Below are 13,880 nucleotides of genomic sequence, written 5' to 3' on the forward strand. Positions count from 1 at the left end.
GAGTAGAGTGTTGGAGGCAATTTTGTAAATGACATCGCCGAAGTCAAGGATCGGTAGGATAGTCAGTTTTAAGAGTGTATGTTTGGCAGCATTAGTGAAGGAAGTTTTGTTGCGAAATAGGAAGCCGATTCTAGATTTAATTTTGGATTGGAGATGCTTAATGTGAGTCTGGAAGGAGAGTTTACAGTCTAACCAGACACCCAGGTATTTGTAGTTGTCCACATATTCTAAGGAAGAACCGTCCAGAGTAGTAATGCTAGACGGGCGAGCAGGTGCGGGCAGCGATCGGTTGAAGAGCATGCATTATGTTTTACTTGCATTTAAGAGCAGTTGGAGACCATGGAAGCATAGTTGTATGGCATTGAAGCTCGTCTGGAGGTTTGTTAACACAGTGTCCAAAGAAGGGCCCCGGGTGCATGGGTCCCCCAGGTACGTCCCTATGGTGGTGACGGTTGACACCATCACACCTGTCACAAAGGGAAGCCATAAGCTTAGCCAAGCAAACGAGGCCACGGAGCAGGGGTCCGAAGCCCTGGGAGAGCTTATGTTGTGACCCGCTTGGAGGAAAAGGATAAATTACCCAGTACCGCTGCAAAAACTGGGGAAGACCCGTGTGGGGAAAAACAGGCTGTTGCTTCACCTCACGCTGTGCCCCTCCCCGCTGTCGTCCCTTAGCACGAGGCAATGCATCAGGAGAAGGACCCCATCGTTGTTCGGGGGCAGGTGGGTGGCGACGGTCCGTCTGCTTTGGACCCGGGGCCTGAGGAGGCGGTATGAACCGTCTCAGGGTCTCCCGGTCCGTACGAACCTTATCGGTCTGCTCTAGAATGTTATCTATCCTTGGGCCAACGTCAGAACTGGGGTGATGGGGTGAGGGGCAAATGTGCTCTGGAGAGCAGCTGGCAGACGGGATTGGGGCAGCCAGACATGGTGCCAGAAGGTAACCACCTGCAACATGGCCCGTCCGTTGGCGCGGGCCACATCCCTCTGGAGCAGGGAAAGCATGCGAGACACCTCCCATCACTTCCCGGAGGAGCTCCTACGTCCTACGTGCCATGCAGCATGGCCGCATTGTACCTCTGGGGGGGGAGTTCCGCCCTGGCAGAGGCCCAGCTCTCCTGCTAGGCCTCGCAGAACTCTTCAAAGAGGGGGACAGATGGAGAGTCCTCACTGTCCACCAGTTGATGTCCAGTGCAGTGGCTACCCAAGTGAGTAGGCCTCTCATAGCCTCTCGAGCTGCTGGGGGCGATGAAGCCCTGCTGGCGGCTTCTGATGGCCTGTCAGCCTGGTAGCCCCGCTCACGTGGTGAACAGTGCCAGCATCGTCCCCCAGGAACAGCCTATCACTGGCCAACAGAGAACAGCTGTCATTGCCATCGAAGCTATCAACCTCCTGATGCAGGGCATGCGCCCTCCGTTCAAGGTGGTCCCAGCGGTCCGAATCATGCCCCCATCCAGGACTGGCAGGAGATGGGCTCTGCCTGCGGTGGCTCTGGCCACGCTTCCTTGGAGGGGTACTGGGCCCAGTAGAGGGACTAACAGCTCGCTGCCGCACCACTCCTGAGGGAGGGAGCTCATCCCCAGCCTGAGCCCCAGCCTGGCCGACCCACTTGCGCATGTCCTCCAATCGCGCCAGGTGCAGGCGTTCTAAGAACACCACACAAAACAGGCATCCAGAATGGCTCAAACTCAGGCAGTGCATACACAAGGTATGCGGATCCCCAGGGGATGCCACCATCACACCTGTCACACAGGGAAGCCATAAGCTCAGCCAAGCCAACAAGGTCACGGAGCAGGGGTCCGACGCACTGGGAGAGCCATGTCGTGACCAGCTTGGAGGAATAGGAACCCGTGAGGGATAAATTACCCAGTACCTCTGCAAACACAGGGGGAGACCCCTGTGGGAAAAACAGGCAGACAAAAAAACAGCAATCAGGTAATGGATTTGATTTATGTGTTTTGGTTTTTGTTTTACGCCAACTGCGATTTTTACCTATCAGGTTTAATATCCAAGCAGAAAACGTGATGGACTATAACTCCGCTAAGGAACTCCACAGTTAATGTCTCAACGTAGTGGCAGCCCACCACCATACTCTTACATTCTGCAGGAGAAAGAACAAGAAAACCCGTGTAGGGTAATTAGCAGAGAACCTGCGCCTATAGCGTGGGGACAGCATGTTAAAACAATTCACAACACACACAAAACAAGCCAGTCGGCAAGTTGTGTAAGGTAAATACAGTTTGTGGCAGCAAGAGCCACCAATATATTAATGGATGCACACAGAGTCGTAGTGTAAAGCTAAGGAAACACAAGCACGACAAATCACAGGCGGAAGATACAGATCAACTGCGCGCAGCGAGTGGAGCACTCAAGAGGAGGGTCTGGCCATGTGGCCAGCTGCTCCATGCTGCAAACAGCCAGTGAGTATACTTCCACGCAAGATATTACACTTACCAAGCGAACTTCAGAAAGTTTGTACCTCAAACCATACGGACGTCCGCCGAGAAAATGAAAGAGAATGTGTGTCGCGGCCATGGGGTCTATATGTAGGGGCGGACCCCAGCCATGACACAGGTGTAAACGGGAGTAACTCTGTAAATCCTCACCTTGGATGTATCCCTCCGCTGCAGAGTGATACCAATGTATTGGAGTGATCCAATATAGTGAAACACAACGCGGCCCAAGCGCGAGACAGCTAGCCAGGGGAATGGTGAGAGCTGAGAGATAGAGAGGTATCACTGCCTGATCAAAATGGCCCAAATTGAGGGATGCAATTTGAGTTTAGTATAATTATAATAAAGAAATTAATGACAACAGCCTAGAATAACGACCCTACCCAACAAAGAAAATAATACTTCTTTGTTGTTGATGTTATTGTATTTGAGCAACAATGTGAGGAGGATAATTCAGATGAGGGCAGAGAGTCTGGGTGTGTGAGAGAGATGAGTTGCCCATCCCCCCCCATTAGGCCAGCTGCTGTATTCAGAATGAACAGAGAGTGGTGTGTGTTGGTGTGGTGTGAATGACTGATACCCTGAAGTGTCCGAGTCCTCAGGGTTACTACTATCACATCCATCCACACAGCAGAAGAAGGAGTGTGTGGATATATTAGAAACATATAGAAAGATTGTGTTAGACAGACCGGCAGTGTATTTCCATCTGTCTGCAGACATGACTATCCATACTTAGGATGCATTCATCGCTGCACAAATGAAGTCTTTCCATAAAAAGTGAAATGTCTGTGTGCATTGCTAATGCCTTTTAGTCTAAGTGTGGAAGGGTGTGTCAAATCAGAGGTTTTCCCTGAGGGTGTGTGTGCTTTTATTTGTACGTACAGAGGTCTAGGGAACACTCTTCTTTTTGTGTCTCTAACCAATAAACGGTTAGTTCAGAAGGTTCTCCGCTGCATACGCAACACACACACACCAGTGTTTCCCACAAGTACATAGATTAGCCAGCCAGGCACCCTGGTTCGGGGGTTCAATTTCTTAATTTTTTTTGCCTAAGGAGCTCTATTCTGCTGGCCTCTCGTACAGTCTAATACCATGATATCATCCGAAATGCACAGCGAAATTATGAAATACTTTATCAAGTTTACCTCCCAGATTGGAAACATTTGTTGTGATATTGTGTAGAGAGAAATGTAGATTTTTGGGTGTAGTTACCCTTTAATTAAAGTGCACACCTAGGAAGAGGCTGCTTAGCAGTACGTGTAATGGGAGTTTACAAAACAAATACCCACTGGATTGATAACATGATTATTTGTATCATTCTGCCAGGTAAGCATAGGCTACTTTGTAGTTAACATTTAATTGAGAAGGTTTTTGGGAAAGCCTTTCCATCTACCAGAAGACTGTTCTCATTAACAGCATCACTAAAGGCTATACAAAGTGGTAGATGCGCGCACCGCACACTCAGACAGGAGCATTCTCTTTGGCTCTTCAGAAAGTTACAGGAAATAGGAATCACTGATGCCTTCTGTTCATGTCTTAAGATAAACTTGGGCAAATTATGAATGTAATATTTATTTAGTTGATTCCCTACTAAGGTCAATACATTTTTTAATATTGTTGAATTCTGTTTTAATGCCTGGATTCCATGAGGGCCCTAATGATCATTTGTGGATCAGAATGAGGCTCTCCACTACCTATTGTTCCTGCAGTGATTCACCATCTTCATTGAATGTTTTCATAATTTATCTGAAGATAATCAAACAGCTTAGGCCTACAGTAGCCTATACAGTGCCTTCAGAAAGTATTCATACCCCTAGACTTATTCCACAATAGTTTGTGTTACAGCCTGAATTCAAAATGGATTAAACAGATTTTTTTTCTCTCACCCATCTACACATAACACCCCATAATGACAGTGAAAACTGATTTTTTTGTTGTTGACATTTTTGCTAATTTATTGAAAATGAAATATAGAAATATCTAATTTACATAAGTATTCACACCCCTGCGTCAATACTTTGTTGAAGCACCTTTGGCAGCGATTGCATCTGAGTCTTTCTGGGTAAATCTCTAAGAGCTTTCAACACCTGGATTCTGAAACATTTGCACATTATTCTTTCCAAAATTCTTCAAGTTCTGTGAAATTGGTTGTTGATCATTGCTAGACAACCATTTTCAGGTCTTGCCATAGATTTTCAAGCAGATTTATGTCAAAACTGTAACTCGACCACTAAGGAACATTCACTGTCTTCTAAGCAACTGCATTGTAGATTTGGCCTTGTGTTTTAGGTTATTGTCCTGCTGAAAGGTGAATTTATCTCCCAGTGTCTGGTGGAAAGCTGAATCAGGTTTTCCTTTAGGATTTTTCCTGTGCTTAGCTCCATTTACGTTTATTTTGTATTCTGAAAAAGTTACCAGTCCTTAACAATTACATGTATACCCATAACATGATGTAGCCAAGACTGTGCAAGAAAATATGGAGAATGGTACTCAGTAATGTGTTGTATTGGATTTGCCCCAAACATAACACTTTGTATTCAGGACAAAAAGTGAATAGCTTTATTTTCAGTATTACTTTAGTGCCTTGTTACAAAAAGGATGCATGTTTTATTCTGTACAGGCTTCCTTTTTTCACTCTGTTAATTAGGTTAGTATTGTGGAGTAACTACAATGTTGTTGATCCATCCTAATTTTTCTGCTATCACAGCCATTAAACTCTGTACCTGGTTTAAAGTCACCATTGGCCTCATTGTGAAATCCCTGAGCGGTTTCCTTCCTCTCCAACAACTGAGTTAGGAAGGACGCCTGTATCTTTTTAGTGAGTGGGTGTATTGATACACCATCCAAAGTGTCATTAATAACTTCACCATGCTCAAAGGGATATTCAATGTCTGTTTTCTTTTACTTTTACCCATCTACAGTTGAAGTCGGAAGTTTACATACACTTAGGTTGGAGTCATTAAAGCTCGTTTTTCAACCACACCACAAATTTCTTGTTAACAAGCTATAGTTTTGGCAAGTCGGTTAGGACATCTACTTTGTGCATGACACAAGTAATTTTTCCAACAATTGTTTACAGACAGATTATTTCACTTATAATTCACTGTATCATAATTCCAGTTGGTCAGAAGTTTACATACACTAAGTTGACTGTGCCTTTAAACAGCTTGGAAAATTCCAGAGAATGATGTCATGGCTTTAGAAGCTTCTGATAGGCTAATTGACATCATTTGAGTCAATTGGAGGTATACCTGTGGATGTATTTCAAGGCCTACCTTCAAACTCAGTGCCTCTTTGCTTGACATCATGGGAAAATCAAAAGAAATCAGCCAAGACCTCAGAAAAGCAATTGTAGACCTCTGCACACATAGACAACAGCCACCCTCGAAGCATCGTTACCCATCGCTCCACTAAAGCCGCGGCCCTTGCAGAGCAAGGGGAACAAATACTTCAAGGTCTCAGAGCGAGTGACGTCACCGATTTGAAACGCAATTAGCGCACACCCTGCTAACTAGCTAGCCATTTCACACCGGTTACACTCACCCCCCTTTTGACCTCCTTCTTTTCCGCAGCAACCAGTGATCCGGGTCAACAGCATCAATGTAACAGTATAGCTTCCGTCCCTCTCCTCGCCCCTACCTGGGCTCGAACCAGGGACCCTCTGCACACATAGACAACAGCCACCCTCGAAGCATCGTTACCCATCGCTCCACAAAAGCAGAGCAAGGAAAACAACTACTTCAAGGTCTCAGAGCGAGTGACGTCAGCGATTGAAACGCTATTAGCGCGCACCCCGCTAACTAGCTAGCCATTTCACACTGGTTACATGAAGGTACCACGTTCATCTATACAAACAATAGTACGCAAGTATAAACGCCATGGGACCACGCAGCCATCATACCGCTCAGGAAGGAGACGCGTTCTGCAGGGGCGGAAATCCCGGGGGGGACGGGGGGGACACGACCCCCCCATCCTGGGAAAAATATGATTTGTCCCCCCCAATATATCACTGAAACATAACTATGTAATTTAAATAATATTAATAATACGCAATGAAAGCAATTGTGCTGATTATAGACACTTAATAGCGCGTTTTTAAGTTTCAAAAGATTGCGACCCCCCCGCCCTTTGCCTCACAATGGTTTGATCCACTGCCAGTTCCTTAGTTTGCACGTAACTGCCGTGAGGTTCATCCAGTCAATCGCGCACACACACACTAGCTGAATATGCAGAGCTAGCGCGCAAATATTAACTATTAAGCTAGCTAGTACCTATTCCATTTATGTGGCGTCGTCAAAGATGGAATCAGCATGCAGATGATGTAAGTTAGTGCTTCAAAGTCCCTGTGATAAGGTTATAAACTGAAGTCCAAACTGAACAGAACTACACTCTCTTCTACCATTGTCTTAAATATATTTAATGGTCTCGTTGCAAAAGCTAAATTGTTGCAAGGGAACTTTTATTTATTTATTTTATTTCACCTTTATTTAACCCAGGTAGCAAAGATTATAGAAAACACCACTGAAACTGAATTGGTGCTCGCTAGCTTTGCAAATTCAGCTATTGTTGGAAGCCAGCCAATATGAAACAAACTATTAAAATTACAAAAGGTTGCAGCATATGTTGTGTAAATGGTGAACTCATACAGCTGTCAACTCTTGTCATTTTAATCCGTTTCACATTTGCTAGCTACCTTTTTAGATCGAAGCCCAAATAGAATGATTGAAGGTGATAGAAGCCCATCTCCTACTGTAAATAACCTACACACTGTGTGTGTAGCCAGCCAGCCAGCCAGGTAGAAAAATGGCAGAAAAATAAAAGACGGACATCAGAGTATTTTTCAATACACCAAAACGCATAGTAAGAACCCTAGTAGCCTAATATCTCAAAGACTAGTTGATTAAATGTTCATAAGAAAGAAATGAAATTCTAATGGAAATGTTTCACAATGATGTCATTAGGCAGAGCAGGCAACAGATGGCACACAGACAGCAGAGTTGGGGACAGATATGCAGGGACAGACTGGCAGAGACGGAGTCTCAGGTAAGTTTGTTGAGTCTTTGTTTGGCAACATTATGAAAGGTTCTCAATTGTTTTGACTTGTAAAATAGGAACATAATTGGAAAATGCCATGGATACCCCCACTCTCAACTTAAACTGGTGACTGAACTAAGATTTGTTAAAGGCAATGGTATTGCTATTGTGATTAGTTGTGTAGTTTTGGGTACCGGTAGTTAGGAGTACGGCAAACACCTTTATTTCTTTGGTTCCTCAATATACATTTACCATATTACAATGTAGGCTATGTGTTACAGCACTACTTTTGGTGTCCCCCTCAGGAATTGCTCTTGAGAAAATTTCATGTAATTGTCCCCTCCAAAGTGGATATCAGATTTTCGCCCCTGGCGTTCTGTCTCCTAGAGATGAGCGTACTTTGGTGTGATAAGTGCAAATCAGTCCCAGAACAACAGCAAAGGACTTTGTGAAGATGCTGGAGGAAATGGGTACAAAAGTATCTATAGCCACAGTAAAATGAGTCCTATATCGACACAACCTGAAAGGCCGCTCAGCAAGGAAGAAGCCAATGTTACACTGACTGACGAGAGTCACTCTCTTTAGCATCACTGTCTGGTATCGTTACCATGTACATTACATGGGACGTGAGAATTCACTAGCGTCATGCTTCCTCCCTCCTCCATGTAAAGAAATCTGACTGCAACCAACCACAGCGCAGACATTGAACCGGCAGGCCGTGGGACAGACAGCAGACTGCGTTTCCTTGTCATCATTCACTTTGTGACTGACAGGCACATCAGGCTAGCAAATTGAAACTTTTAAATGAAAAGTAGCCTAGTTAATATGAAGTGAAAAAGTAGCCGGCTGAAAATGAGTCTAATCGTCTGATTAGCCGACTGCTGGCGCGAATGGAAAACACTGCACACACACACACACACACACACACACACACACACACAGGGTGGTATTGTAAACTAGGTTTGTCTCCTGTCTGCTCCGGCCGTGGGAGAGTCAGAGGACCCAATATTCTAGAGGGAAGCGGAAGGAGGGAGAGAGGAGAAAGAAGGCAGGTAAAGGTACAATGAAGAAACGCATAGCTCAGTAAATCAAACCCACAACCCAGCTGTTGCCAGTACCAATAACTATAATTCTGCTGTTGCCAGCACCAAACCCACAACTCAAAGGGTTAAGTTTAGGTCTAGCTTACAGCATGACGTTACTCTGTTGGAATGAACGTCAGCTCATTCTTTCTCACTATAGAAAAATGAAAATGATCTCTCTGCTGTCACGGGTTGGTGAACAGAGTGTGTCTGGTCATCAGGCTCCAGTACTCAGTCAGGTCTAGCCTAAAGGGCATTAGGGAGAGCTCAGAGAAGAATACAGCATCTCTCGGCTCAAAGCTAAACACACTTTCCTCATGCTACTGATCAGTCAGCTAGTAGGACAAACTGCTGGACCATTTCATAATTGTGTGTCTGTGTGTTTTCCTCGGACGCTGATACGGGACATGTGCATTAGATTACCACGGTAACTCTGTTATGGTAATTGAGCGGAGAAGTCGTGTCCACAGTGCTATCTACATGACATCCTGCTGCTACACACACACACACACACACACACACACACACACACACACACACACACACACACACACACACACACACACACACACACACACACACACACACAAATACACACACACTCAAATACAGACACAGACAGGTAGACATGCCTTGTTCTGTAGTGTGTGTGTGTGTGTGTGTGTGACTTTCTGGGCACAGTGTTTGGAGCAGTAGTAAGGGACCAAAGGCATAGTAAGAGGCCAAAGGCTTAGTAAGGGGCCAAACTGCTTAGTAAGGGGCCAAAGACTTAGGTAATTTTGTGGTTGAGGAGACTCCTGTAGCTTTAGTTAGCTTGAGTGTGTTTGCTCCTGTGTGTGTGAGGGAGAGAAGGAGTGTGTGTGTGTGTAGAGCTGGGCGATATGGACCAAAATCCATATCATGATAAATTTACTGAATTATCACCAGAATGATAAGTTTATAACATTATGTGCACCACAGTTATTTAAAAAAATATTTCCCTTAACTACTATTAGCAAACGTATTTAATTTCAAACTTCACACTTCTCTAGTAGGGTGCTATAGGTTATTTATCATGATGAACAATATCAGCCAAATGTCCACGATAAGTGGTTGGTTTGGTCGGTGTGGATCATTTTTGGTTCTTCGTCCCAGCTCGTGTGTGTGTTTGAGCGAGTTTTTGTCTGCCTCCGTTCTCATGTGACTGAGGGGTGGTAGTCTGGGCTGGGAGGGCGGGAGCTGGGCTGTTTGACTGAAATCTGGGTCGTCCAATGACAGGGTTGGACCAGAGCAAAGTAGAAGGCAGAGGGAGAGAGACAGAGTCCTGATCACTGTCAGACACAATGGGAATATTTCATCTGTCTGCAACGCTATAACCATCACTCTAATCCATTCACCTCCCTCCGCTGGCCAGGTGTGTGGCAGGGAGTGTGTTGCAAGGTGTGTGTGTGTGTGGGGCCGGGAGGTGAAGAGGAGGGGGCAAAGTTTAAGATAAGGCACTGGGATCTGCTGAGGCGTGAAGATGAACGAGAATCAGGAGTTGGATTATATGTTTGTCAAAGTAAGTTCACTTCCTTTCACTTGGCTTGGCTTTGGTTGTTTTATTTCTCTATTGTGTTGTAGTAGAACGTTTCAGGCCTGTGTGTGAGAGCGTGGCCTGTCCAGTAGCTGTGTGAGTTGGAGACAACATGGAGGTCAGACACACCCTGGTCTGCACTGATCTGGTGTCCTAACTAGCCAAAATCCCCTGTCTCTCCTGTACCAGGAAGGGTTGTTTGTCTGTTGAAGACTGCATCCTAAATGGAACCCTGTATGGCATCCAAAGGGCTCTGGTCAAAGGTAGTGTACTTTATAAGGAATAGGGTGCCATTTGGGATGATACCACCGTGAGTGTTCCAGTAGTCCTTGGTACTTCAGCCAACACAGGAACAACAGAGGGCTGCCCAACAGGAAGACTGTTTCACACAGTTAGGAGCACGATCTAAATTATCATACAGTGAGGAAAAAAAGTATTTGATCCCCTGCCGATTTTGTGCGTTTGCCCACTGACAAAGAAATGATCAGTCTATAATTTTAATGGTAGGTTTATTTAAACAGTGAGAGACAGAATAACAACAAAAAAAATCCAGAAAAACGCATGTCATAAATGTTTTAAAATTATTTGCATTTTAATGAGGGAAATAAGGATTTGACCCCCTCTCAATCAGAAAGATTTCTGGCTCCCAGGTGTCTTTTATACAGGTAACGAGCTGAGATTAGGAGCACACTCTTAAAGGGAGTGTTCCTAATCTCAGCTTGTTACCTGTATAAAAGACACCTGTCCACAGAAGCAATCAATCAATCAGATTCCAAACTTTCCACCATGGCCAAGACCAAAGAGCTCTCCAAGGATGTCAGGGACAAGATTGTAGACCTACACAAGGCTGGAATGGGCTACAAGACCATCGCCAAGCAGCTTGGTGAGAAGGTGACAACAGTTGGTGCGATTATTCGCAAATGGAAGAAACACAAAAGAACTGCCAATCTCCCTTGGCCTGGGGCTCCATGCAAGATCTCACCTCGTGGAGTTGCAATGATCATGAGAACGGTGAGGAATCAGCCCAGAACTACACGGGAGGATCTTGTCAATGATCTCAAAGCAGCTGGGACCATAGTCACCAAGAAAACAATAGGTAACACACTACGCCGTGAAACCCTGCAGCGCCCGCAAGGTCCCCCTGCTCAAGAAAGCACATATACATGCCCGTCTGAAGTTTGCCAATGAACATCTGAATGATTCAGAGGACAACTGGGTGAAAGTGTTGTGGTCAGATGAGACCAAAATGGAGCTCTTTGGCATCAACTCAACTCGCTGTGTTTGGAGGAGGAGGAATGCTGCCTATGACCCCAAGAACACCATCCCCACCGTCAAACATTGAGGTGGAAACATTATGCTTTGGGGGTGTTTTTCTTTTAAGGGGACAGGACAACTTCACCGCATCAAAGGGACGATGGACGGGGCCATGTACCGTCAAATCTTGGGTGAGAACCTCCTTCCCTCAGCCAGGGCATTGAAAATGGGTCGTGGATGGGTATTCCAGCATGACAATGACCCAAAACACACGGCCAAGGCAACAAAGGAGTGGCTCAAGAAGAAGCACATTAAGGTCCTGGAGTGGCCTAGCCAGTCTCCAGACCTTAATCCCATAGAAAATCTGTGGAGGGAGCTGAAGGTTCGAGTTGCCAAACGTCAGCCTCGAAACCTTAATGACTTGGAGAAGATCTGCAAAGAGGAGTGGGACAAAATCACTCCTGAAATGTGCGCAAACCTGGTGGCCAACTACAGGAAACGTCTGACCTCTGATTGCCAACAAGGGTTTTGCCACCAAGTACTAAGTCATGTTTTGCAGAGGGGTCAAATACTTATTTCCCTCATTAAAATGCAAATCATTTTATAACATTTTTGACATGCTTTTTTCTGGATTTTTTTGTTGTTATTCTGTGTCTTACTGTTCAAATAAACCTACCATTAAAATTATAGGCTGATCATTTCTTTGTCAGTGGGCAAACGTACAAAATCAGCAGGGGATCAAATACTTTTTTCCCCCCACTGTACCTACATACCTTCCTTCTGTCATACCCCGTTATACGCTATTATACAATGGGAATTCTCTACTGTACTGTCGTAGTCGGGGCTGCTGTGCTGTCGTAGTCGGGGCTGCTGTGCTGTCGTAGTCGGGGCTGCTGTGCTGTCGTACTGTACTCCTGTTTGCTAAATGTCTGCATGGTAACTCATGGGATTAGACAGACAAGTTACTGTAAGACACTGATATGGGGTGACACTGTTGGTATGGAGAGGAGAGAGGCCGGGGGGATGGAGAGAGGCCGGGGGGGTGGAGAGAGGCCGGGGGGGTGGAGAGAGGCCGGGGGGATGGAGAGAGGCCGAGGGGGTGGAGAGAGGCCGGGGGGGTGGAGAGAGGCCGGGGGGGTGGAGAGAGGCCGGGGGGATGGAGAGAGGCCGGGGGGGTGGAGAGAGCGAGGGAGGGGGTAATGAGATGGGAAGGGAAAGAGGGCGAACGAGCGCTCAAGGTAGTGTTTCCCAGGAAATCATGGATTTTCATCAACATCGCTTTTCCCCAAGATTTCTACATCTGCCCCTCTCCTCCCCTCTCTTCCTCTCCCTCCTCTCCTCCTCTTCCTCCTGTATCTCTGCTGAGGTGTGTACTGGGGAGCGTAAAACCAAAGATGTTTTAGAAAGTCTGTGGTTAAACAGAAAAGCAGCAGCTTCTCACATGAGGCTCTGTCATGTGATGAACCAGGTCATGTGATGAGGGGGCCGCAGTCACCGCGAGATTAGTTCTACTGCTCACACAGTGTTGACTAGACTAATTACACACACACACACACACACACACACACACACACACACACACACACACACACACACACACACACACACACACACACACACACACACACACACACACAGAGGGCAGGGCTCCATTCAGCATGAAGAAATTATAGTTTAATTGAGCAGAAACGCTTTCTGTTGAAGAATGAAGACATTGAAGAACATTATGAAGTGGGTGGTTCGAGCCCTGAATGCTGATTGGCTGACAACTGTGGTATATCAGACCGTATACCATGGGTATGACACAACCATTTATTTTTACTGCTCTAATTACGTTGGTAACCAGTTTATAATAACAATAAGGCACCTCGGGGGTTTGTGGTAAATGGCCAATATACCACGGCTAAGGGCTTAGTCCTGGCACTCTGCGTTGTGTCGTGCTTAAGAACAGTCCTGAGCCGCGGTATATTGGCCATATACCACAACTCCTGGCTCATAGGGCCGTTGATGCTCTCCATTTTAGCAGAGAGAGGCCTGGCCAGGGGGTGTAGGCTGTATTTACTGCTGCTCTACAGACCTTCAGTGTTCCATCCTCCCCCTCAGCAGCAGTGAAGACACCAGGCCTGCAGGGTGAGGGCCGGCTGCACTTCAACTCTCCTCATCCTCCTCCTCTCCTCATCCTCCTCCTCTCCTCCATCTGCAGTCACAGTCAGTGATCTGTAATGCTGAGTTGTGAAACTACATGGTGGATGTCTGACCTGTCCTGCTTTGTCAGATCAGGAGAAATAAAGGAATGAAGGGAAGAGGAAGAGTGAACAAGAGGGGAGAAGGAGAGGAGGTGAAAGAGAGGGGGAGATCTGACTGATGAAGTGAAAGCTCATTCTTAGAGGGTTAATCTGCTTCTAATAATTCTGTTGGCTGTGAACAAATGTATTAACATTTCTGCTGTTACCTTGCCCCCTCCTGTCCTCTCCTCTTCCCCCCCCCTCTCCTCTCTTCCCC

The 13,880-nt window shown here is 45.9% G+C and overlaps 1 protein-coding gene across 6 annotated transcripts in view; it reads left to right on the plus strand.

The window, feature by feature from the left end:
• The window catches only part of LOC106595398 (unconventional myosin-Va), an 85,296-nt gene that overhangs the window by 7,377 nt on the left and 64,039 nt on the right, over window positions 1–13,880 (plus strand). The window contains exon 1 of one of the 6 annotated variants that reach the window (XM_082957856.1): window positions 9,879–10,109. The exons of the other annotated variants lie outside the window; for them this stretch is intronic. Within the exon in view, the coding sequence (XP_082813982.1) occupies window positions 10,071–10,109 (39 nt within the window). The 5' untranslated portion in view covers window positions 9,879–10,070. Of the gene's footprint in view, window positions 1–9,878; window positions 10,110–13,880 lie in introns of those variants that run through there. 6 annotated transcript variants of the gene reach the window in all.

The sequence above is a fragment of the Salmo salar genome, chromosome 11 (genome assembly GCF_965601325.2).
Source record: "Salmo salar chromosome 11, fSalSal1, whole genome shotgun sequence".
Lineage (NCBI taxonomy): Eukaryota > Metazoa > Chordata > Actinopteri > Salmoniformes > Salmonidae > Salmo > Salmo salar.